General features: G+C 46.0%; 3 protein-coding genes and 1 pseudogene across 3 annotated transcripts; 2 read left to right on the top strand and 2 right to left on the bottom strand.

Annotated features, from left to right (window-relative positions):
- The first annotated feature begins 6,230 nt into the window (after positions 1 to 6,230).
- LOC113936246 lies at positions 6,231 to 7,780 on the top strand. The gene is made up of 2 exons (XM_027619307.2): positions 6,231 to 6,458; positions 6,743 to 7,780. The coding sequence occupies exons 1-2, from the start codon at positions 6,231 to 6,233 to the stop codon at positions 7,421 to 7,423; spliced, it is 909 nt and encodes a 302-aa protein (XP_027475108.2). The 3' UTR covers positions 7,424 to 7,780.
- Positions 7,781 to 10,820: 3,040 nt separating this feature from the next.
- On the bottom strand, positions 10,821 to 11,719 carry LOC113936248 (annotated as a pseudogene).
- Positions 11,720 to 19,313: 7,594 nt separating this feature from the next.
- Positions 19,314 to 21,360, bottom strand: LOC113936740 (zinc finger and SCAN domain-containing protein 4-like). Its single transcript, XM_027620322.1, has 3 exons — positions 21,103 to 21,360; positions 20,325 to 20,490; positions 19,314 to 20,235 (listed from the first exon to the last, which is right to left on the bottom strand). Exons 1-3 carry the CDS (start codon positions 21,220 to 21,222, stop codon positions 19,493 to 19,495), a joined length of 1,029 nt encoding a protein of 342 aa, XP_027476123.1. The 5' UTR covers positions 21,223 to 21,360; the 3' UTR covers positions 19,314 to 19,492.
- Positions 21,361 to 23,363: 2,003 nt separating this feature from the next.
- LOC113936742 (high mobility group protein B1-like) lies at positions 23,364 to 24,258 on the top strand. The gene has a single exon (XM_035724971.1). It carries the CDS (start codon positions 23,373 to 23,375, stop codon positions 23,982 to 23,984), a length of 612 nt encoding a protein of 203 aa, XP_035580864.1. The 5' UTR covers positions 23,364 to 23,372; the 3' UTR covers positions 23,985 to 24,258.
- Positions 24,259 to 25,035: the final 777 nt, after the last annotated feature.

Raw genomic sequence — 25,035 nt, 5'->3', positions numbered from 1 at the left:
TATCCATGCATGTGTAGAAAATGAATATATGAGCCCTGAGATAGAAGTCTCTGTATCTCTGATCTCATCTCTTTCTGGGAAGTTATTATCATTTCACCTCTAATTGCTATGACTGCATCTACATGAAGAGTTGAGATGATCTCTGCAAAACATTTGCAAAATGTGCAAGGCCCTGAATGCTACTGATGTTAATGTTACCCATAAAAAGTGCCAGAAATACATATCTTTAATTATTGAGATAATTTAAATATCAATAGCAGGTGAGCAAAGGACCTTCTGTGAGCAGACTGCATTCTGGGTTCCTGGCTATCCTGAGGGTTTGTCTCCAAATGTGATGTCTTCAAAATCCTTGTGGATACTTAAAATTACCAGATTTGAGGGAGACACAGAGAAAGAATTAAGAAAACATTTCCAGTGTAGTAAAGATGAACAAGGAGGCAGTGGTGTCTCATTTTTTTTTATTTCAATAAACATTTATTGAGCATATTGGTGTGTTAGTCTTTTTGGTGTGTTATGTCTCAGGAAACAAGACAACAAACCCTATCTCATGTTGCTTATAATCATATTGAGGATATTAATCAGAATAATAAAAGTAAATATAAACAACATAGTGTCTTTTAAGGGGATAGGTGCTTTGAAATAGAAAACAGGGTAACAACAATGAGAAGTGCAGGAGAGTGCAGATAGGTTGTGATATTGAAGAGGGTTTGTCAACTATTCCTCAATAAAGCTGGAAAAAAAAAGAGAGTTGAGTAGGCTGCTCTATTAATAAAAGAATGTGGGGGGCGTGCCTGGGTGGCTCAGGTCATGATCCCAGGGTCGTTAAGGGCCTGCCTTTGGCTCAGGTCATGATCCCAGGGTCCTGGAATCGAGCCCCGCATCGGGCTCCCTGCTCCACAGGAAGCCTGCTTCTCCCTCTCCCACTCCCCTGCTTGTGTTCCCTCTCTCGCTGTGTCTCTCTGTCACATAAATAAATAAAATCTTAAAAAAATAAGTAAAAGAATATGGGGTTAACCATGTGTATAGCCTTGTGTTCCACAGAGGAAACAACTAGAATAAATGCCTTGAGCCAGTGCATACCTTTCATGTTCCAGTTAGAGTAAGAAAGCTAATGCAACCAAAAGCGTGTGAGTGAGGAACAGCTTGGTAGAAGGTACGTTGGATCATGAAAGGCACTGTAGGCCACTGGAAAAACTTTCCATTTTACTCAGATTGATAGAGGAATCATGACAGAAACTGGAACATCGTGCTAAGTGCCTGAATGAGAAATGAAGAGAAGGTGAGCTGAGTAACTGGAGAGAGGTAAGGTGAGAAGCCGATGGATGACTAGCTAGATGACTTATTACAGACATCTAGGTGAGAGGGAATGAGGTCTGCAATCAAAGTTGGAGTGGTCCTGGATACAGTGTCATTAGACACTTGATATATTCTGGTTATTTCTTTTAATCCCTAAAGGATTTTCAGCTGGGTTGCAGATAGGGCATGAACATAAGAAAGGTGTAAAAAAGGACTCCCAAACTTCATGCATGAACAGGATAAGGGACCTGCCATCAGCTGAGACTGTGGGAGAGCAGCAGAAATGGGTTAGGAGGGAAGATCAGGAATTGAGATACCAACATTGTTAAGTACGAGATGCCTGTTAAGCATGTGAATATAGCTGTCAAGGCAGCAGGCACATCTCTAGAACTTTCGAGAGTAGTGTTGACAGAAAAGTAAGTCTGAAAACTTTAGTTTGTAATTTCCTAGGAGGTATTGAAAAGATGAGACTGGATGAGATTACCAAGGGGGTGACTTTAGGCGGAGTAGATAGATGAAAGGAAAATAGGCTGGTGTGCAGGGAAAGTCCAACACTAATTCTTTGGGTAGAAAAGGAGAAACATTACAAACTATTTCTCAGTTGGATAGTAACAAGGTTCCTATGTCTGTCTCAGCCTATTGAAAATGAGGCTACAGCTAGAAATGCCTGAGGTACTCGCCTGGGCCATACTACTTGTGGTGAGCCCCACAGAGCCAATGTTCATGGTTGGGTTAGCTCCTGTAGCTTAAACTCAAAACCCTGAGATCAAGACCTGAGCTGAGATCAAGAGTCAGACCCTTGACCAACTGAGCCACCCGGGTGCTCCTGGCTCTTGTAGTTCTTACTATGACTGCAAGTTGCACTTTGGCAAAAACCATCAGCAAATTTCGAAGAACAAGATTTATTACTCACAGGTCCGGGAGGGTACAAGGCATGCCAAGGGCTGCATAGCAGGTCAAGGGTAGAAAGGAAGAGAGGAAGCTTGGACCTGGGGCTCTGCCTCTATTGTCCAAGGGTGGGGTGCCCAGGTTTCGCAGGTTCACTAATGCTTTAAATCCGCCAATAGTGATTTAAAGTTAAGCGGATTTAAAGTGTAAACGTGGGCTGGACGTTAGGGTATGAAAAGGGAAAAGGGAGGTCACTCAAGCAATCAGTTATCTAGGTTACTCATGGCTTTCTTAAAGGGAAACTTAGCTTTAAAAAAAAAAATGCCTGGGTGGCTCAGTCAATTAAGTGGCTGCTTTCAGCTCAGGTCATGACCCCAGGGTCCTGGGATCGAGTCCCGCATCGGGCTCCTTGCTCAGCGAGGAGTCTGCTTCTCCCTCTGCCTGCCGCTCCCCCTGCTTGTGCTCTCTCTCTCTCTCGTTCTCAAATAAATAAAATCCTTAAAAAAAAAAAAAAGTTCCACATTCGCTCCAGTCATAAGGCCTTTCTCCACTCTGAGTTCTCTGATGCTGAACAAGGTTATATTTGTACATAAAGGCTTTGCCACATTTGACAAACTTGTAAGGCCTTTCTCCATTGTCCTCTCTCATGCATAATGAGGTTGGCTGTCTAAAGGATTTCCTACAATGACCACACTCATAAGGCCTTTCTCCAGTGTGAATTCTGCAGGGTATGGTAAGGTGGAAGCTTTGACTAAAGGATGTACCACATTTGCCACATGTATAAGGCCTTTCTCCAGCACGAACTGTCCAATGGTCACCGAGGTAGGAATTTTGGCTAAAGGATGTCCCACATTCTGGGGTGCTTGGGTGGCTCAGTCAGTTGAGTGTCTGACTCTTGATTTCGGCTCAGGTCACGATCTCAGGATTGTGAGATCAAGCCCTGCATGGGGCTCTGTGCTCATCGCGGAGTCTTCTTGTCCCTCTGCGCTGAGCATGGGGCCTGCTTAAGACTCTCTCTCCTCCTCTGCCCCTCACCCCCCACTCGCTCTTGCTCTAAAAAAAATAAGTAAAATTTAAAAATAAAAATAAATTAAAAAAAGGATATCCCACGTCATTCATTGCACTTGTTAAGGCCTTTCTCCAGTGTAGATTGCCTGGAGCTGAACCAGTGAGTACTTCCCACAAAACGCTTTCCTACATTTGCTAGACTCATAAAGCCTTTTTCCAGTGCAGACTCTGAGATGGTGATCAAGAGTGTCTTTGTGGTGGAAGCTTTCTCACATTCACCAGATGTGTAATGAGTTTTTTCCACTGTAAAAGGCCTCCCCACACTCAGTAATTTTGTTGGGCTACTGACCTTTGGGAATGGCCTCTGGCTGGAGAAGGCCCAGTATGGCCAGGAAGTCCTTCCCAACCTCCCTACATGCAAAGGGCTTCCCTGACACATGCAAGCTGCAGCTCTTCACAAACCAGACCCTGTCCATATCCCCTTTTTTGAGAGTTTCTTTGCCCTAGAATGCTTCTGAAGTTGGTGTAGGTTTGCATATGTCCCAAACAAATATGGTTTCTGCTCAGGTAGATCAGCCAGGTGCAAAATGTCTTTCAGGAATGAGACCAGACACACTTCTCACATGGGTGAGTGTTCTGGGCTGATGGACCTGCCTTTGAAGTCCTGACCTGTGACACTTCTTCCACAGAAACCCTCTGCTTGGGGTGTCTCTTCCTCCATTCCACTCCAGCAACCTGATATCTGACAAATGCATGCTGACTAGGTGAGTGTGTATTAATCACTTTTAAAAAAACTGTCTGTTTAATATGATGTTTTGACATTTTAAAAAATTTTGCTGACCTGGGAGAGACTGCCCTTCCCAGGCCTAGCCAATTTTTAGAAATGGCAAAGGGCACAGACAGAAGCATGCCAATTTTATGCAAACCAGTTAATCAAGAGTCCATACTACAAACTACTTTTTTCTCTTTTGCTTGGACACTCCAGAAGGCAATATTTCTCAACCCTAGTCTCCTGGGGCCTCCAGGATTCTGTGCAGTATCAGGTGGTTTCTGGCCTCGGGTCTCTCTTGTCCTGACCCAACCCCCTAAGCACAAAAGACTGGTGAATCAAAGGGTGGTGGAAAAGCACTTAGTCCTGGCCTCAGTGTCATCCTGTGTCAATTACTCCTCTCCCTTCATTCACATCAATCTCCTGTCTACTCATAACTTAGAACCATTGGCCACCTGCCAGATCAGCCACTCTCTCATACCTTTACCATGGCCACTTTGCTTCCACACCTGTTTGTGATGTCAACCATGACCAGCCAGGTGCCCAAGCATGAGACCCAATCATGGACCACCCTCCCCTACCTATACTGCTAATACCATTCCTGTCATGACAAGGACGCCCCCTCCCGATCGTGATCCACAACTACACCCCAGAGAACTGGCTACTACCTAAAGCCTTCCCCTGTATTCCAGACCTGTGAGGCAAACTACCCACTTGATGACTCCTTTTTAAAGCATCTCAAACTCTTTTTTGGATGTCTTTTGAGGACATACAAACAAAACTTCCTGATATCTCCAATGATAATTAACTCTACCACCAACTTTACAACCTGGCTAATGAAGCATCTATCCTTTCAGATGGTAAACCCAAAAACATTTCTTTCATCCTTAAAATGTGAAAATCTGGGCAGCCGTACTTTATTTATTTTTTTGTAATTCAGAATCCAAACACTTCTTCCACCTCCACAGGATCCACAATGGTCTTGCCATAATCAACAACTGCCTGGATTATTGCAGTACCGTACTCCTCAGACTTCCTATTGTCTCCTTACACAGAGAGCCTGATGAGACCTGGGTCAGATCACCACCCTCCACTACTCCAAACCCTCCATCATTCCCATCATCTCCAGAATAGATACCACACACCTCATAGAGCCACTTTATATCTACGTCCTGCATGCCAGTTCTGTTTCCATGACCAGAAAAAAAAAAAAAAAAACACAAATACATAAAGTAAATAAATGAAATAAATAAAATGAAATAAAATAAAAGTGGTTCCCTGAATGAACTCTGCATCAACTGCAAGCATTTGCACATTCTGGTACCTATGCCTAGGTCAACCTTCCAGACCTCATTGCATCAGCTGCCAACAATAGGAATCACCTCCCATAACCCCTACCACGGGCTTATGGACCTGGGTTGGGGTCCCCAGGCTCAAGGACTGGAAAACTGACAAGAGAAGAGCCCCAGAAAACAACCCAAGATGGGGCCATCAGTAGGACTTGGAGAACCCTCCATCCACCTGTGTGGGGTCCATAAGCACTTCTCTAGTTATGGTAATCTGTGGGAAGAGGGAAGTCCTAAAAGACAAGTGACCCCTGCCAGGTGCCTTTGGGGTGGCTCCACGTGACTTTGGGGTGACTGGAGTATCACCGAACCTCATTCCTCGTGCTAATTCTTACAAGATGTGTGACTTTGCACAAGGACTCAAACTTCCTGTGCTTCAGTGTTTATCCCTTTGCCAGTCTGCTCTAACTCTGAGCAGCTTTCGGGAAACTGAAAAGCTTCACCATTCCCTCTGTAATACTCTCCCCCAACTCATCACGCTATAGCTTTGAGACATGGGGACCCCCAAGCCTGAAGTCCGCACTGTTCTGCACACAGGGATCTGGAGGGTAGTGACGGGACCAGGCGCCCGTCACTCGGGGCTTTAGGGTCTGGGTGAGATAAAGTTGGGTGAGGACCTGGAGGACGAACTGGGTCCCTCGATGAGGCCGCCGCCATCCGAAGTTATGGGTAGAGCGGGGTCGTGCCCGTGCCGAGGCACGGGAACCCGGGCCCAGCCACCATCACCGCCGCTGACCTTGGGACAAGTCGCTATGCAGTGAGGACATTTCCATTCGAGTCTTCCCGCTGTCGTCACCCGGGGCCCGACCCGGCACTCCCGACGCTGCGCCGGCGCGGACAGACAGAGGGGCGACCGGAAGGACCGGTCTCCGAGCGAAGCCGGAAGTCCCGCCTCGAGCCTACGCCCAACACGGACGCACCCCATGCGGAGCGCTCATTGGCTTAGCTTCTCCGCGGGGCCGAAGGCTTTCTGGGTAGTTCCGGGGCGCCGCAGGCCTCCGCGAGGGGCGCTCCACAGCCGTCCCTGCGGAGCAACTGTCACCCGCGCCGAGAGGGTCTCTGGGAAGTGGCGCCGTCAACTTCGGAGGTTAGAGGAGCGGCTTCGCTCCCCACGTGGGCTGAAGGCGGGTTTCTGGGCGTCCTGTATGCAGGTGATCACGGAAGAATCTAGAAATGGGTTGTTTCAAATTCCACCGAGCTCGTATGCTCCCAGGGGCTGCACATCCTTGCACGGAGCCCCTCGGACGCAGCGTGCGTCCCTCGGGCTGAAAGGGAATAAACTTCATGTGATGGCTCCTCAGAGTCAGTACCGGGCGCTTAGGGGCTGCGGTCGGGGCAGAGGGAACAGGCTCCAGGCGGGAAGCGACCCCGGTTCCGCGCGGACTGGGAGGCCGCAGCGAGGGCTGCAGGGTCTTGGGCTCTTCCTGCCCTGCAGGCGGGCGGATGGCGAGACTGTCGCGGCAGAGTGCGGGACAGCGGCCGGCGGCGGTTCCCCCAGGGTCCGGGGTTCGCCTGCGGCCTCGACGCCCACGCCGGGACCCTCCGCTGGCACCGACCGTCCGGAGTGGCCTCAAGGAGGATGGGGAGGTCGACCTGGGGCGCGAGGCTTGGAGCCTTCGACAAAACGTTGAGTCCGTGCCCGCCCCTCTCCGACCTAGGGCCCGAGAACCGGCTCGATCGCAGCCAACAGTTGGCAGCTCGAATCCCGGCGGGTTCGTGTGCGCCTCCTGGGGTCGCCCGCAGAGGTGCGATTTGGCCTCGGGGGCCACAGGTGCGAACTCGGCTCTCCAAGGGCCGCGCGGACGCGTCGCTGGCGGCTCGGGTCTGCGGCCAGAGTGAGGCCCTTCGCCCCCGGGACCGGCGGTGGAGACGCGGCGCCTGGAGGCCGGGGGGCCCGGGGGAGCCCGGCAGGGAGGAGCCCCACACAGTAACCGCGCGCGCCCGCAGCTCCCGGCTCTCCTACCCGGACCCTGAGAGCAGCTCCCCGGGCGGGCGCCTCCTGGAGGTCACGTGTGAAAGTCCAATTCGACCTCTTGGATTAGAAGGGGAACTCAGACTCAGAGGGGCCTGGGACGGAGACTCTGAGGTCCCCAGAGGACGTGCCCACGCCCTCTAGATGTGTCCCCTGGCCCCTCGTTGCCCTGTCCTCCACTCGAGCTTCCGTGGGGCCTGAAATTCCACCCCCACGGTGCCCAGCCAACGCTGTCCCCTGTCAGATGCGACCTCTGATCACACCTGGCCCTCTGGCTTTGCAGTATGTCTGTTCACGGAGGGAAGGAATTAGCCAGTTCCCTCAAGAAAACGGGAGCAGTGAGAGCCCAACACTTTCTTCAGATTAAGGAATTATCTGGGGACGCCTGGGTGGCTCATGGCTCAGTTGGTTAACCGTCTGCCTTTGGCTCAGGTCATGATCCCAGGGTCCTGGGATCGAGTCCCGCATCGGGCTCCCTGCTCAGCAGGAAGCCTGCTTTTCCCCCTGCCTGCCGCTATCCCCTGCTTGTGCCGCTATCCCCTGCTTGTGCCGCTATCCCCTGCTTGTGCTTTCTTTCTCTCTCTGACAAATAAATAAAAAATCTTAAAAAAAAAAAAAAAGGAATTGTCTGATACAATAAATATTAAGGTACCTTGTTAGTTCTAAGGTGTGGTCTTTCTAGGATCTTCACAGGCCATCCAGGGTGTTCAGGGAGGCGTCTTCCCTCTGGCTGGTCAAGATTCAAACATTACCTGCACCATGCGGCCTGTGCAACCTCCAGCCAGTTCTCAGCACCCTGCCAGCTGTTTTCTGTCCTTGCCCTGCACATGTACAGCTTAGTCTTCTTTCTGCCAAGCACTCTGGTGACCCCATGCAGATTTCTGAGGCTGCTTCTCTCCCCATATCCCGCTTTGTTAGGACCACACAGGAATTCCAGAGTGCACTTAACTCCTGCACAATGTAGGGGTTTAGCAGTGCAACACCCCCAATTCTATTTCCCCACCCCCTTAACCCTCTCCACCTCTCCCATCACAGCAGTCCAAATCCCTATAACTTCTAATTCCCTCAAAATTCAACTGATAGCCTCCTATTGACCAGAAGCCTTACCGATAACATAAACAGTTAACATATTTTGCTTGTATTGTATACTGTATTCTTTAAGTAAGCTAGAGAAAAAATGTTATTAAGAAAATCTTAAACAGAAATATACATATACATTTAGAGTACTGTACTGTATTTATAGAAAAAAAATCCACGTGTACGTGGACCCATGCAGTTCAAACCCATGTTCAAGGGTTAACTGTATAGCATGAAATCTCAAACCTGTTTTAAAGTAGAAAAAAAATCCTATGTAAAGAAGGAGGAATCCCTTTCATAAGGAGAGGTACTTGAGTTAGGGAAATTATATTGTGAGCTGAAAGAGGGGGAAGGAAAATCCCCAAATGACAGCCTCCACTCATTTTATATATTACCTCTGTTTCTAATAGGAGGTCAACTTTCTGTTGGATATCTATATTACTGTGTGGAGTTTACTCACTGGAAGAAAGCCAGATTTCCCTGACTTCATTTGGGGAATGGAACAGAGATAGTAGGGCAAGGAATTCAACATGTGTCCTGCAAACCTGACTAGGAGGGACATTTTGAGAAATGGGATAGAGCTTTAAGGAGGTGGTGGAGGCAGAGAGTTTCATTTGAGTAGAGTAGGCATAGTCCATGTTTACCCAGTAATGGAAGGCCAGAGGAGAGGGAAAAATGGTTGAAGAGAAGGACAATGCAAAACAGCAGGAGTAAATTACTTAAAATGTCAACATGATTGGTCATTAGGGACATTCAGATAAAACCACAATGAGCTACCCATCTACATCTACCAAGATGACTATTTTTTTTTTAAAGATTTTATTTATTTGTCGGAGGGAGAGAGAGTGCACAAGCAGGGGGAGCGGCAGGCAAAGGGAGAAGCAGGCTCCCCACTGAGCAAGGAGCCCAATTCAGGACTCTTAGATCCCAGGACCCCAGCATCATGACCTGAGCTGAAGGCAGATGCTTAACCAACTGAGTCACCCAGGCGCCCCTACCAAGATTTTTAAAAGGGTAAAATAAGTATTGCTGGGGCTACGAAGAAATTTGAACCCCTTACATTTCTTGTGGGAATGTAAAATGTTGGCGATGTGAAAAACAGTATAGAAGCTCCTCAAAAAGTTTAATATAGATATGTCACCTGACCAAAAAATTCTGTTCCTGGGTATATAGTCCAAAAAATTGAAAGCGGGGACTCAAACACACTTGTATACCCGTTAATAGCAGCATTAATCACAACAGCTAGAAAGTGGAAGCAACCCAAGTGTCCGTCAGCAGATGAATGGGTAGGGATGCTCGGGTGGCTCAGTCAGTTAAGCGTCTGCCTTCGGCTCAGGTCATGATCCCAGGGTCCTGGGATCGAGTCCTGCATTGGACTCCTTGCTCAGTGGAGAGACTGCTTCTTCCTCTGCCTGCTGCTCCCCCTGCTTGTGCACACTCTCTCTCTCCCTCTGACAAATAAATAAATAAATAAAATCTTAAAAACAAAACAAAACAAAACAGATGAATGGGTAAAATGTGGCATACCCAAGCAATGGGTATTATTATTCAGTGGTGAGAAACAGTAAAATGCTGAGACATGCCATAAAATGAATGAACCTTGAAAATGTTATGCTGAGTGATATAAGCCAGACACAGAAAGATAAATATTGTGTGGTTCCACGAATAATAATATCCAGAATAAGCAAACTCATAAAAAGACAAAATAGACTAGAGGTTACTAGGGGCTGAAGTGAGGGTTGAATGGGGAGTTACTGCCTAATGAATACACAATTTATGCTTGGGTTTCTAAAAAACTTTGGAAATAGTGGTGGTAGATGTACAACATTACAAATTAATGCTACTGAATTGTATACCTGAAAATTATTAAAATGGCAAATTTAATATTACATAAGATTACAACTCCTGTCTCTCAGAAATACTCAAAATTGAGAGATTTTCTCCAAATTCCTAAGTTCAAAATTTTCCTTCTGCTATACTGTTTCAGAATGTCACGAACTTTTCCACCAATGAAGATGAAAAAGTATGATCTTTGTACAAGCACATAAATAATGTTCATGTTAGGAATCTTACAGGATTATGGGCGCCTGGGTGGCTCAGTCGTTAAGCGTCTGCCTTTGGCTTAGGTCATGATCCCAGGGTCCTGGGATCGAGTCCCACATCAGGCTCCCTGCTCAGCCGGAAGCCTGCTTCTCCCTCTCCCACTCCCCCTGCTTGTGTTCCCTCTCTCGCTGTGTCTCTCTCTGTCAAATAAATAAATAAAATCTTTTTAAAAAAAGAATCTTACAGGATTATGATTTGCAGGATCTAACTACCCCACTCTACACAGAATAATAAATTTCTATCAAGAATTTGAAAATTACTAGTCCCTTAAATTTTACAGATGGTGGAGGAAATGATTCAATTTTATGTAGAGAATAGAGTTATATAGTCATAATCAGATTAGGAAATAGGTTTTCCTTGCCTAGCAAATGAAACGAAACTTAGAGGTACGAGTATCACTGAAAATGAGCACAAAAGGGCTGAATGTTGGGAAACATGAAGACAAAAACATAGAGGTATTCACCAGCCACTGGTCTGGAGTAACAGAGTAATCCAAATAGACAAAAGAGAAGACAGTGAGTTAAAGAAGAAAAAGGAGCTCACAAGGATCAAGATGGTACAAGTGGCTCTGGTCTCATGGAAAGGTCTGGGGGGAAAGGCTGTTGCTATAAATGTGTTGGACTCACTGTTTGTGCCTGTACAGGAAAAGGGCCATTGAGCCACTGGCCCAGGTCATGAGACCCAAACACATAAAATCAATTATGAAGAATATGACAACTACAAACTTGATAAAGCTGTCTGGATTGAGTGAGGAACCATATCCATAATTTATTTTCACACTAAATTTCTTGCTGCTCATTGGACTAATCATTTTGATAGGAGCAAAAATATTTACCAAGAGATGCAAGATCCAGCAAAGGAAACAGCAGAAACTAATTCACTTTGGGGATCTTATTCTGAGCTCCAGCCACCCAGAGAAATAGAAACACAGTTTCATGGTCTGAAAGACACTGAGAAGGGTGGTAGTGCTGAGGGAAACCACTCTGGCCACTCTGTGGAAATAGAAAAGTAGTTTACATCCAGCCTCATTCAGGAAATATTTTGATCTAAAGGCTGCTATTGTCTGAGGGATCCCCCTTAATAAAAGCACCAAGGAGTTGGCTAAGACCAGCTGACTGAGAATCAAGTCTGTGGGTCTCACCTTATGTCCAGTGAGAAGTGTCAAGTTATGAAGACAAAGGAGAGAGGAGTTACCAAGCATTCCCATTCCCACTCCCATTTCAGGAAGATAATTCCCATTTCCCACTTGGCAGCAGCCATCACATCAATACCTATGAAACACTGATTTTAGTTGATGCCAGATGAATGGCAGTTCAAAAAACAAAAAAATTTGTGGGGCACCTGGGTGACACAGTCGTTTAAGCCCCCAACTCTTGGTTTTGGCTCAGGTCGTGATCTCAGGGTCATGAGATTGAGCCCTGCATCGGGCTCCACACTCAGCATGCAGTCTGCTTGAGAATCTCTCTCCCTCTCCCTCTGTCCACCCCACTGTGCTCTCTCCCCCTCTCCCTTTCTCTCTCTCTAAAATAAATAAATCTTAAAAAAAAAGAAACAAAAAGAAATTTGTGATAAACTGTGGTAAATCCAGATGATGGAATGTTATTCAGCACTAAAATGAATTGAACTGTCAAGCCATGAGAAGACATTGAGGAAACTTAAATGCATGTCACTAACGGAAGAAGCCATTCTGAAAAACACTGCATATTCTATGATTCAACTATGGGACATTCTGGAAAAAGCAAAACTATGGAAACAATAAAAAGATCAGTGGTTGCCAGGACTGGAGAGGAAAGAGAGGTGAGAGGCAGGCACAGCATAGTGGATTTGGGGGGCAGTGAAAATACGCTGTATGATATTATAATAATGGATATAAGTCATTATACATTTGTCCACCCACTGAACTTAAAAAACTAAGAGTGAATCCTAAGGTAAACTATGGATTTTGGGTGATTATGATATATCAAGGTAGTTTCATCATTGGTAAAAAAAATGTACCATCTTGGTGAGTGATGCTAATAATGGAAGAGGCGGTATGGAGGTGGGAGATATATAGGAGATACCTGTGCTCTCCTCAATTTTGTGGTGAACCTAAAACTGCTCTAAAAAAGAAAGTCTTGGGGCGCCTGGGTGGCTCAGTCGTTAAGCGCCTGCCTTCGGCTCAGGTCATGGTCCCAGGGTCCTGGGATCGAGCCCCGCATCGGGCTCCCTGCTCCGCGGGAAGCCTGCTTCTCCCTCTCCCACTCCCCCTGCTTGTGTTCCCTCTCTCACTGTCTCTCTCTGCCAAATAAATAAATAAAATCTTTAAAAAAAAGTCTTAAAAAAATGAAATATGTCACCATCACCATCACCTGAAAACTATTTTTTTAAATATTTTCTTATGTATTTATTTGAGAGAGCGCACACACGAGCTGGGGGGAGGGGCAGAGGGAGAAACAGACTCTCTGTTCAGCATATCCTGTGATTAATTATCCTGTGTAACTCCAAAGGATTGGAACAGGCCAGAAAACTGAGCACCTCATTATCCAGGATTATTCATCATTTTGAAAGTTTATCTCAAAATATAATCCCCTTCCATTCTTGAGCTCACTAAAGGTACTGAAATTGAAGGGAGAGTAGAAAATGAGTAGAGATAAAAAGGACAGCTGGGTGCTTCAAATGAACAGGAACCTGTGATGTTATATCCATTTAGCATTCTCCAAGATATTTATTGAGGTTCTTATGTCTTTTGGGCACTTTGATGGCTACACTGGACGATCAGTAAACAAACATGGAACCTACCTTTTGGTGGAGGGAAAGAGATCATTAAATAATATTGTTATTAAATTCTTTAGTTTATTAGAGGGTGTTATGGTCTACAGAAAATGAAAAAAAAGCGGAGCCTGAATGATGAAAACATCAGTGGTCAAGGAAGGGTTGCAACATTAAATCTAATATTCATAGTAAGATTCATAGGGAAGATGATATTGAAGCAAATATTTTAAAGAGGTGAGGGGCCAGGTTTTATTCTTCCTCTTAAACGTTTAAGTGTTCATTTTGTAAATACATTAGTGCAATAGATGTGACCACAATGTGGTTCTCTAGAGACAGAGGAGCGGTGGGAAAAGAAAGCACTTGAATGCTCTCCGGTATCATTTCCTAGAAGGACAGGAATCCTTTCATATCAGTGTCCACCCTTATGACCTCATTTAACCCTAACGGAGAGGCCCTCTCTCTGTATAGCCACATTGGTGGTTTGATATTCAACTTATGAATTTAGGGGCAGGGAGCAATCAGTCAGGAGCAAATTTCCATAGGTTTGTGCTCCGCATGGGAATTACTCTAATAGGATATATTTCCACTGCCCTTGGATCATGCCACTGGTCACCACCCATGAGTTCGTAAAAACCCACGCGTAGAAGCAAAGAGCATGCAATTTAGCCTACTGCACTGATTTTTCTGTCTTCAATCAGAGTGGCCACCTTCTGAAAAGGATGCTGTCTATCTTGGAACTGCCATCCATAAACCAAGCAGCTAATTTTGCTAATTTTGGTTAATCAAGAGCAGTTCATAGGGCACAAGTAGCACAAGTGGCCATTGAGTCTGGCAACTCCTTAGGTTGTCCTACAATTCAATAGGGTGTCCTACAATTCAATCCTATTCCGACCCTCCCTGGGGTCAGCATCAGACTTCAGCGATCCTCACTTTGGATGCTAGTCAAAAGTCCTGGGCGCCTGGGTGGCTCAGCTGGTTGGGCAACTGCCTTCGGCTCAGGTCATGATCCTGGAGTCCCTGGATTGAGTCCCGCATCAGGCTCCCTGCTCAGCAGGGAGTCTGCTTCTTCCTCTGACCCTCCCCCCTCTCATGTGCTCTCTCTCTCTCAGATAAATAAATAAAATCTTAAAAAAAAAAAAAAAGTCCTGGGTCCCCACACTACCCATACTTTTGCCCAACCCAGCTACAAATTTGGGGACTCCTATGACCTGCCTCCCAGTTTTGATAATTTGCTGGACTGGAGCACAGAACTCAGGAAAACACTATTATATTTATTGGCCTATTATAAAGGTAACAACTCAGAACAGCCAAATGGAAGCCATGTATTAGGAAAGTTATGGGGGGGAGGTTGCAGCTCAGAGCTTCCACGCTCTCTCCGGGCACACCACCCTCTCAGAAAGTCAATTGTGTTCACCAGTCCAGGTCTCTAAATCTTGTTGTCCAAGAGTTTTCCCAGAGATCAATCTTGAGCTTTTCCCTCACCACCCAGTCCCCTGTTCTTTGCTGAGAATAGCCCAGCACTCACAGCCCTGCTAATTGGGCCCTGGGATACCTGACCCAACCAGGCTGGGCCAGTCAGCTTCCCTCCTGTGGAATCTGGAATACGGACCTGAGACTGAGGCCTGAGTGTGCTGGGTACTGGGGTGAGGCTTTGTGTTCGGAAGGATGTTGTTTCTATCCCAATGATCCTTGATGCAGATACAGGAGGGAGAAGAAGGAACCAGAAAACTGCAGGGTGTTTGGGGAGGAGGGAAGGTAGCTCCTCTGTCCTTCTTGATCAGCTAGAAATCAAGAAGGCTGCTTGCCCAGGGGTGAGGGGTGAGCCCTTTCCCAGTGAGACCAGGAATCTGCAGGTCTCCGCCATCACTTCCTGGTACAGGGCCCTCTGGTCCAGGTTCAGCTGTCCCCACTCTTCCTGGGTGAAGGTCATGGCCACATCCTTAAAGGTATCCAAAACCTGGAAAGTCAGACAGAGGTAGTGGTGTTGGTCTTGTGCTGTTGGTTGGGGAGCAGAACATGTCACTCAGTCTCTGGTGAAGGTGCAGAGAGACCCAGCCTCAGATCACCAAGGCCTATGCTGGGCTCAAGGGTTGGGGAAGGACACAGACTTTGGACATAATGTAATTATGGCTGAGGGAAAAAACCTTCCCAGGGGCAGCAACTTGAGATGGCAGTGGCATTTCTCTGAGGACTGTGGGGGCAGACAGTAAGTGATCTGGGACATCAGAGGAACAGGGAATATGATTATGATGATAATTCCAACAATGAGAACAGCAGCAATGGTAGTTGAGCCTCTCTGGTCCTCACGGTGTGCCTGCCACAAGCTAAAAACTTCACATGCTGTGGTAAAGGGATTAAATGTCTTCAGCTCTGAGGCCAGACTCCTGGAGTTTGAATCCATTCTAAACACTCAGCTACCCTGTCACCTTAAGGAGGTCACTTAATTTTCTTGAGCCATGGTTCCTCATGAATATAACAACAGATCTCACTTTACCAGGGTGTTATGAGAATTTTAAAATGTTGAAAAAGCAAACCCTGGACAGCCTGGCCAGGGCGAGTGGTTAGCATGGTTTATTATTTTTATTGACCCACTCACAGCCCCTGAAGTAAAACACCAACGTAATTTCCATGTCAGTCAACCATGTGAGGCTTGAGTCTCAGGCAGCTCTGTCATGTCACAGAGAGAGTGCCCAGTTTAAAAAGCAGATGTGGGATTTAAACTCAGATCCCTTTGACTAAATCTAGCTCTCCCTGGATGTGGACAGGGAGGGTGCAGTAGTGTGGGACCTGTATAATCCCACAGCCCCGCATCATCACAGTGAACCCACAGAAATGTGAATTATTTCCAATAACTGTCACCCCTAACTCCACTTCGGAAACTGCTGAACGTATTTCTGGGGACACGGGCAGAGGATGGGAACCATCGTCATCCACCTCACAAGGGAGGCTCACGAGAGCCCGTCACTGGGGATACACATCACATCCAAGCTCTCTCCAGTTCCCTCAATGCAGGGGAGGTAATGATAATATTCCCATTTCAGACTGGGGCTAGTGGAGGCCAAGGGCAGTCTCAAGTGCTGGAAGAGGTCCAGCTGGAATCCACACTGAGGTCTCCGGACTCTGCAGCCCCCCCGAGTCACTCAGAGATATCCCAATTCTGTCTGTGATGCAGCCACTATCCGTTTTTACTTTACTCATAAGTCAGAATGACCCATGTAGCAGCAGAGCCAGGCTTTCCTCTCCTTTCTTCTGGCTGTCCGGATCATCCAGGAGAGGCAACAGCATGTGCTCTCGTTAACGTGGTGGATGACAGGAAGTCTCAACTACCTGATCATGCAGCCTGCTTGGTTTCAGTTTACAGTGGAATACAGCAAGGGCCTTCTGACTTTGTAATTTGGGTGACTCAAGAGCATCGTGCTTATAATGGGCAATTACATGTGCATGGTGACTGGAAGCACCATAGTGAAACATTCTCTTCTGTGCACAGAGACACGACAGTTGTTTCAAAATGATTTACAAATCTGTACTACAGATGGGTTCGACTTCCTCTAGAGCCCCAGGAGCCCACACTCACACAAATCACAAGAATGAATCTCAGACAATTATGTGGGATGGAAGAAGCCACAAAAAAGGGAGTAATTATTTGATTTGTAAAAAATCCTAGAAAAGGCAAAGTAATTTATACTGGAATAAAGCCAATGGTTGTCTAGGGAAGGGTGGTCATGAAAGGCATGGTGAGAGGGAGTAAGAGCTGGGTGAAACTCTAGGAGTGATAGATGCTCATCATGTTATGGTCATAGTTTGGTCAGTGTATGTATATCAAATTGCACAATAAAATATGTGAAGTTTATTGTATGTCAATTACATCTCAATGAAACTTGCACATAAAATTCTGGATCTCCCATACTTCTTGGAAACCCCAAATATTTGAAAGTGCTATATTTATTTCACCATCTCTCTCTTCATGCCTTGGAAGACGCCCTGCCTTAGGGGCAGTAAAATCTGGCAAAGCAATAAGGAGCCTATTCTTCAGAGTCACCAAAAGGAAGGCTGGGTCACAAAGGGCACATCCCTGAATGACATGATCTCTCTCTTTTCAGTCCGTTTGCTTTGCCCCAGCAGCGAGCGTCTTCAGATAAATGTACAGTCGTTCAGAAAATCTTGACAATATTTGCTCTACCAGTGAACTCAGCCGTAAGGGACACAAAGCTGGACCTTCTGAACATCTGTACGCTCTCACTGGGCACAGCCACACACTCGGGAATATTTGTGGATGCAGCTTTAGAAGGGTCATGTCCTCTGTCGTTGGCTGCGGTCTCCCCGACTCTAACTTGCTCAGGGAGTGGCAAGGGCAGAGCCTCTGGGGCCAGCCTAGGGGCACTCCCCAGTGTGCGTGCGACACCCCCCGTCCGTCTGCTCTAGTCTGTACCTCCCCCGGCTGTTCCCTCCGCGCTGTGGCGCCGTGGGCCTGCCGTTCCCCGCCGTGGCGGTCCTTCCCCCAAACCCTCCCCATGCGCGCGACCTCTGCCCCTTCCCCTGCTGTCCCCTCCAAGACGCGACCTCGGATCCCATGTGGCCGCGGTGGCTTGAAGCGCAGTCCCTCCGCGCAGACCTCACGCGGTTCTCTCGAGGACAGCCCCGCTGACCAAGGTTTCCGTGCCCCGGTCCTTGTAATCGAGGCCCCACGGGGGCCGTGGACCGGTGCCCTGTTGGACTTCCCCGAGTCGTGGCTTCCTCCGGGGAGGGAGCGTGTGTGTTTGGGCCCCGGGCCACGCCGGCCCTCCGGAGTCGAGGCCCTGGTGGAGAGGGGGACGGCACACTTAAGTTTACTTTTCCGCCAAACACTTAGGGGCCTCTCTGAGCACGGAAACTCCAAACACGAGCCGACGCAGTACTCAGGGCTCCGCTTCTGGCGCCACACCGCTACCCATAGATTCCCAGAGGCACCCGCCGCGCGCGTGCGCAGAGCTGGCCGCCGACTACAGCACCTAAAGGGCCGCGCGCGGCTGGACGTCTGGACTACAAGTCCCAGAAGTCTTCGGAGCACCTCGTGCCTACCAGTTCTCAGCGGACAGCGCCCTGCGGGATTTCTGCTCGGGGGCTGCGGGGGCATCACCTTCAGTGCCCTTGGGAGATCCCATCCCTGGGCAGTTCTTACGTCAACGGCGCTTCCTGGAGAGCCCTGCGGGCCGCAGGCTACCCAAGTCCCACAATTCTTTGTTTCACTCTTTCCGCTCTGGAATTTAACCCTCAGTCCCAAATTTACAAAGACCTTGTATAAACAAGTTCACCTGGAAGCCTTAATATCCGTAAGCTCTGGCTAGAAACGCCGGGGGGGGCACCTCAGGATCATTGTCTGTTTGTCCTTATTTGTACACATAAAGTCGACCTTGTGTGGCAACTCCATGTGTAATCTGTCTATAACTCACCAGAGTGGGGAGTGGGCCCACTTTGGGTACCAAACTCCAATTTCATAGACGATAGCTCACCATGTGCACTTCTTACTCTCCAAACCACACTTTCAAACCTGTTCTGAAAATAAGCCCCTCTCTATCCGCCCCCACCCCCCCCCACACCTGCCATCTTTGGAAGAAATGGGAAAACATTCTTTCTGGTGTCTATCGATAAAACAGCACTCTGCAACTTTCAGTCATCAGTTTCATTCAGGTTCAGTTTAGCTATTAATATTTCCAGTGAAGTAAATGATTATATCACTTATTTTAAAAAATATTTTGAGAGAGATAGCAAGAGAGAGCAGAGCAGGGAGGGAGGGGCAGAGAGAGAGAAGCAGGCTCCCCCACAGAGCTGGGAGCCCAACATGGGGCTCCACTGGGGCCCCTGGGATCATGACCTGAGCTGAAGGCAGATGCTTCGCCAACTGAGTCACCCAGGTGCCCCTGATTATATCATTTAAATATAAAAGTTCCCTTTCCAGGTTCCTGCTTTCACTTCCCACGTTTTTTAGGTGCATGTGGTCCAGGAGAGATAGAAGTGTGGACAGAACACAGGGGAGCAGAGGGAAAGCCTATTCGTGTCCTGGAGTTGAACGTTCCTGCATTTAAGTAATAGTACCAACATTACAGCTTCATTTATTCAACAGATATTGTTTATTTGAAATTTGTCAGCCACTTTTCTAGGCACCTGAGATAATCTAGTGAACAAACTGATAAATTCCTCCTTAAACTTTTTAGTGAAAACAAATGGAAAATATAATCAGGAAATTATATGTTCTAAATAGGGAAGTACTACGGAAATACACATATTTGCATTGATATTCATGTATCACTCCATTGGGGCTGCACGCGAGGAAGCTTCTGGTGTGGAGGGAACACCTCTGAAGGCAATTTTCTGGTGAGTCCTCAGGTGGCGGTGGTAGGTAGACGACTGGCGGTAGCTTCTATGGCAGAGGGAACATTCATAGGGCTTCTCTCCTGTGTGGATTCTCTCATGTGCCAGAAGGTTGGTTTTGTGGCTGAAGGATTTTTCACACGTGCTGCACGTGAAAGGCTTCTCTTCTGCATGAATCTTCTGATGCACGTGTAGGTCTGATGCTTGGAAGAAGCCTTTGTTACACTCAGCACAAGTAAATGTCCTCTCGTTATTGTGTCTTCTCTGATGGGTTTTTAGCTGAGAGAAATACCTAAAGCTCTTGGGACACTTTTCACATCTGTATGAGTTTTGGGCTTCATGGCATCTTCCTTGGTGTCTCCCACATGTGGGGTTCCCCTCAGTTCTCTGGTGGGTAGGAACAGGCTCAGGGGTGACCTGGATTGACTGAGAGAGAAACCCTGGCCCCCCCTCCCCAAGGACATCTTGATATGGGGGTCCTTTCAGGGACCGTTCCTGGGACCTGGATGTGCCTAGACCTGCTCTTCCAGAGCTGAGCGGATTCTTCAAAGAAACACTGTCCTCTTCAGGCCTAGGACAGTCCTCTTCCTGGATAATGAGCAGGGAAGGTATTTCATTGCCTTGACTAGTAATACTGTCATTCATGTGATAAATGTTGTCACCATTTTCTTTATCTCCTGTGGGGGATAAAGTGACTCAGTGGAGTTGTAACCAAGAAGGAGTCCACACACAACATCCCTCTGGTGCCTTGACTTACCCCACTCACCTTGTCCTGTTTCCAAGGAAGTATCTTGGGGAGTCCAGGAGAGCGTCCCCATATTTGTCCTTGCTGGGGATCCTATTGACAGCTGTTTTGTTAGATGGACAATGACTTCTTTTAAGGGCATATTCTCAGAAAAGAGGGCTTCCTGTCCCTGCATGTGGACGTGGACCTGTTACAAAAAACCAAACAATGATCACTTATATATTCATTAATGTGTCTTTCCTAATGAAAAAAGATGAAGGGGCTCCTGAGTGGCTCAGTCAGTTAGGCATCTGCCTTTTGCTCAGGTCATGAACCCAGGGTCCTGGGATTGAGTCCCGCATCTGGCTTCCTGCTCGGTGGGAAGTCTGCTTTTTTGTCTCCCTCTACCCTTCCCTCCTGCTCTGGCTCTCTCTCTCTCAAATAAAATCTTTAAAAAATATATAAATACTAAAGTTTTCTGAGGGAAGATCCAGCTCTTGTCGAGGCATTCTCCTCATCCTTGAGGTTTTGCCCAACTGACAACTTTTCAGTGAGTTCTTTCCCACCATCTCTTCAATGAAATTCAATGAAATAAATATGTTGGTTCCTACATTATGTCCCACTGAAAGAATGACTGTAACACTTTTTATTTTTGCTCACTTTGGTTGCAAAAGATTTCCCTTGGCGAGGAAGAGTGTGATCTGACAAATAACTGCATCTACAATAACTTCTTTCTCTACTTCCGGCTATCTCCTGCTGACTACTTATTCCTTACTCTTTTTGGACCCTCACTCCAGGATAAAAAGAACCTTCTACTCACTAAGTCAGGTGGCTTCACAGAACTATCACTCAGATCCTCCATGAATTTCTCCAAGTTTCTGCCACTGGATTCCCATTTCTTTTTCAAAGTCGACCAATCACTGCAGTGCCTGTTGATCATAAATTGTTCCAGGACCACTTGAAAAATAATTTCATCCTTGCTGTGTTTTTCTGGCTGCAGCCACGAGTAAAATGATTTATAGAGTCTTTGCAGTTCCTGCTTTGCATGCGAGTTGTTGCAATTTTGAAATAAGCTGTGCCGAGGGTCCTGGAACTCAGAAATGTCCTCTGCCTTTTGGAGAGCAGATCCTTGGTTGGGTTTAAAGTGTTTATTTTTTGACCCAGGATCATCCATGGTTGGTTCACAAAGAAATGAATCTATTCCTAGTAATATTTATCAGAGACTCAACTTCCTGGATTCCGTTTGAAGTCCTGTGTTTCTGGAGATCTGTTTCCAAACAAAATCAGGACATCTATAAATATTGGATGTATTTTCTGATCTTATTTTACTAGTTAGACAACAGTCAAATGTTACATAGTGGATAGTGGTGGATGCTTAAAAACTGTAAGCTACGAATAGGAGAGATACATATTTAATTTTATCACTGGAATGATTAAAAAAAACAAAAAGAAAATAAATTTCAGGCCCATATTACTCCACTGGTGAATTTTATGAGAAATTTAAGAAAGAAAGAACGCTAGTCTTATACAAGAGCATATAAAAAGACACTCCTCTTTTACTTAATGAGGTTAATTAATTAATCAAGCTTACTGGTAATAAACCTTACTAGTACATCAAAGAAACACTACTAGGCAATAATTCTCATGAACATAGATGCAAAAATCCTTAACTAAATATCTGAAAATCAAACTCAGTCATATATAAGGAAAATAATACATCATGAATAGGTGGATTTTATCTTCTATATACAATTTGGGTTAAATCTCAAAAAGCAATGTAATTTACCACATTATTGAATTTCAAGAATATACTATCATCTTAGTAGTAGATACATTAAATAAGCTTAATTAAAAGTCAGTACTCAATCCAAGAAAGTTATTTAGTAAACTAGGAGTAGAAGGGAGCTTCCATTGTGTGAAAAGGCATTTACAAAATGAGTATAGAAAAAAATTCTTAAAAGTTTTGCCCTTGACATTTGGGCTTTCCCCATAATTTGGCTATAATACTGCTATAAACATCAGGTGCATGTATCCCTTCGAATCAGTATTTTTGTATCCTTCGGGTAAACACCTAGTAGTGCAATTGCTGGGGGTTGTAGGGCAGCTCTATTTTTAACTTTCTGAGGAGCTTCCACACTGTTTTCCCGAGTGGCTGCACCAGCTTGCATTCCTACCAACAGTGTGAGTGGAGGTTCCCTTTTTCTCCACATCCTCGCCAATACCTGTTTCCTGTGCTGTTAATTTTAGCCATTCTGACTGGTGTGAGGTGGAATCTCATTGTAGTTTTGATTTGTATTTCCCTGATAAGTGATGTTGAGCATCTTTCCATCTGTCTGTTAGTCATCTGTAAGTCTTCTTTGTAAAAATGTCTATTCAGGCAGCAGTACAGATGAAGTTGAGTTTGCCTTACTTAATATTTATTTCTACTTGCAAACCACATTGTATGAGCAACTATTAGGCACAACCCTTGGAAGATCGAGTTGGTAAGATTAGGAGAAAGGTTATACTGTTGATGGGCATGTAAACTGGTGCAGCCACTATGGAAAACAGTATGGAGGGCCCTAAAAAAATTAGCTAAATGAAATAAATCAGACAGAGACAGAAAGATAAATACCATATGATCTCATTGTGGAATCTTTTTAAGATTTTATTTATTCATTTGAGACACAGAGATACAGACAGAGAGAGCATGAGCAGGGGGAGAGGCAGAGGGAGCGGGAGAAGGAGAAGCAGGCTCCCCGCTGAGCCAGGAGCCCGATGTGGGGCTCGATCCCAGGACCCTGGGATCATGACCTGAGCCGGAAGGCAGATGCTTAACCATCTGAGCCACCCAGGCGCCCCTCACTTGTGGAATCTTAACACAAAAACCCAAACACATAGAGATGAGATTGGTGATTGCCAGAAGCAGGGGGGTGAGGGGTGGCAAAATGGGTGAAGGGTATCAAAAGTTACAAACTTTTGGAGGGTGAGTCTGGGGCAGCGCCGCGGGGGGGGAGAGCGCCTCCAGCAGCTCTCCACCCCACGCGGTGGCCGGATCCCCGCGGCCGGGAGCCGGCGGGTCAGGATCCAGACAAAAAAAAATAATTAGACATGGGCAAAGGAAATCCTAAGAAGCCGAAAGGCAAAATGTCATCATATGCATTCTTTGTGCAAACTTGCCGAGAGGAGCACAAGAAGAAGCACCCAGATGCTTCAGTCAACTTCTCAGAGTTTTCTAAGAAGTGCTCAGAAAGGTGGAAGACCATGTCTGCTAAAGAGAAAGGAAAATTTGAAGACATGGCAAAGGCGGACAAGGCCCGTTATAAAAGAGAAATGAAAACTTATATCCCCCCTAAAGGGGAAACAAAAAAGAAGTTCAAGGATCCCAATGCACCCAAGAGGCCTCCTTCGGCCTTTTTCTTGTTTTGTTCTGAGTATCGCCCCAAAATCAAAGGAGAACATCCCGGCCTATCCATGGGTGATGTTGCAAAGAAACTGGGAGAGATGTGGAGTAACACCGCTGCAGATGACAAGCAGCCGTATGGAAAGAAGGCTGCTAAGCTGAAGGAAAAATATGAAAAGGTTATTGCTGCGTACCGAGCTAAAGGAAAGCCTGATGCGGCAAAAAAGGGAGTTGTCAAGGCTGAAAAGAGCAAGAAAAAGAAGGAAGAGGAGGAAGATGAGGAAGATGAAGATGAAGAAGAAGATGATGATGATGAATAAGTTGGTTCTAGCGCAGTTTTTTTTTTTTCTCGTCTATAAAGCATTTAACCCCCCTGTACACAACTCACTCCTTTTAAAGAAAAAAAATTGAAATGTAAGGCTGTGTAAGATTTGTTTTTAAACTGTACAGTGTCTTTTTTTGTATAGTTAACACTACCGAATGTGTCTTTAGATAGCCCTGTCCTGGTGGTATTTTCAATAGCCACTAACCTTGCCTGGTCCAGTATGGGGGTTATAAATTGGCATGGAAATTTAAAGCAGGTTCTTGTTGGTGGACAGCACAAATTAGTTATATATGGGGATGGTAATTTTTCATCTTCAGTTGTCTCTAATGCAGCTTCTACGAAATAATTGTTGTTCTGTTAACTGAATACCACTCTAATTGTAAAAAAAAAAAAGTTGCAGCTGTTTTGTTGACATTCTGAATGCTTCTAAGCAAATACAATTTTTTTATTAAAAAAAGTTACAAACTTTCATGGAGATATAATAAACAGCATGGTGACTATAGTTAATATTATATTGCATATTTGGAAGTTGCTAAGAGAGTAAATCTTAAAAAGTTCTCAACACAGGGGTGCCTGGCTGGCTCAGTTAGAAGAGCATGGGACTCGGGCGCCTGGGTGGCTCAGTTGGTTAAGCGACTGCCTTTGGCTCGGGTCATGATCCCGGAGTCCCGGGATCGAGTCCCGCATCGGGCTTCCTGCTCAGCGGGGAGTCTGCTTCTCCCTCTGACCCTCTTCCCTCCCGTGCTCTCTATCTCTCATTCTCTCTCCCTCAAATAAATAAATAAAATCTTTAAAAAAAAAACAAAAAACAAAAAACTAAATCTATTTTCTATGTAATCTCTATTTTTGTGTCCTTTTCAATCTTATATATGGTAAGTAATTCAAGATTTCCATACTAGCAGTGCCTGGCTGGTTCAGTTGGTAGAGTGTGAGACTCTTGATTTCAGGGTTGTGAGTTTGAGCCCCATATTGGGTGCAGAGATTACTTAAAAATAAAATCTTTTAGGGCACCTGGGTGGCTCAGTTGGCTAAGCAACTGCCTTCGG

The sequence above is a fragment of the Zalophus californianus genome, chromosome 17 (genome assembly GCF_009762305.2).
Source record: "Zalophus californianus isolate mZalCal1 chromosome 17, mZalCal1.pri.v2, whole genome shotgun sequence".
In the NCBI taxonomy this organism is placed as follows: domain Eukaryota; kingdom Metazoa; phylum Chordata; class Mammalia; order Carnivora; family Otariidae; genus Zalophus; species Zalophus californianus.
This window is presented reverse-complemented; position numbering and strand designations above follow the sequence as displayed.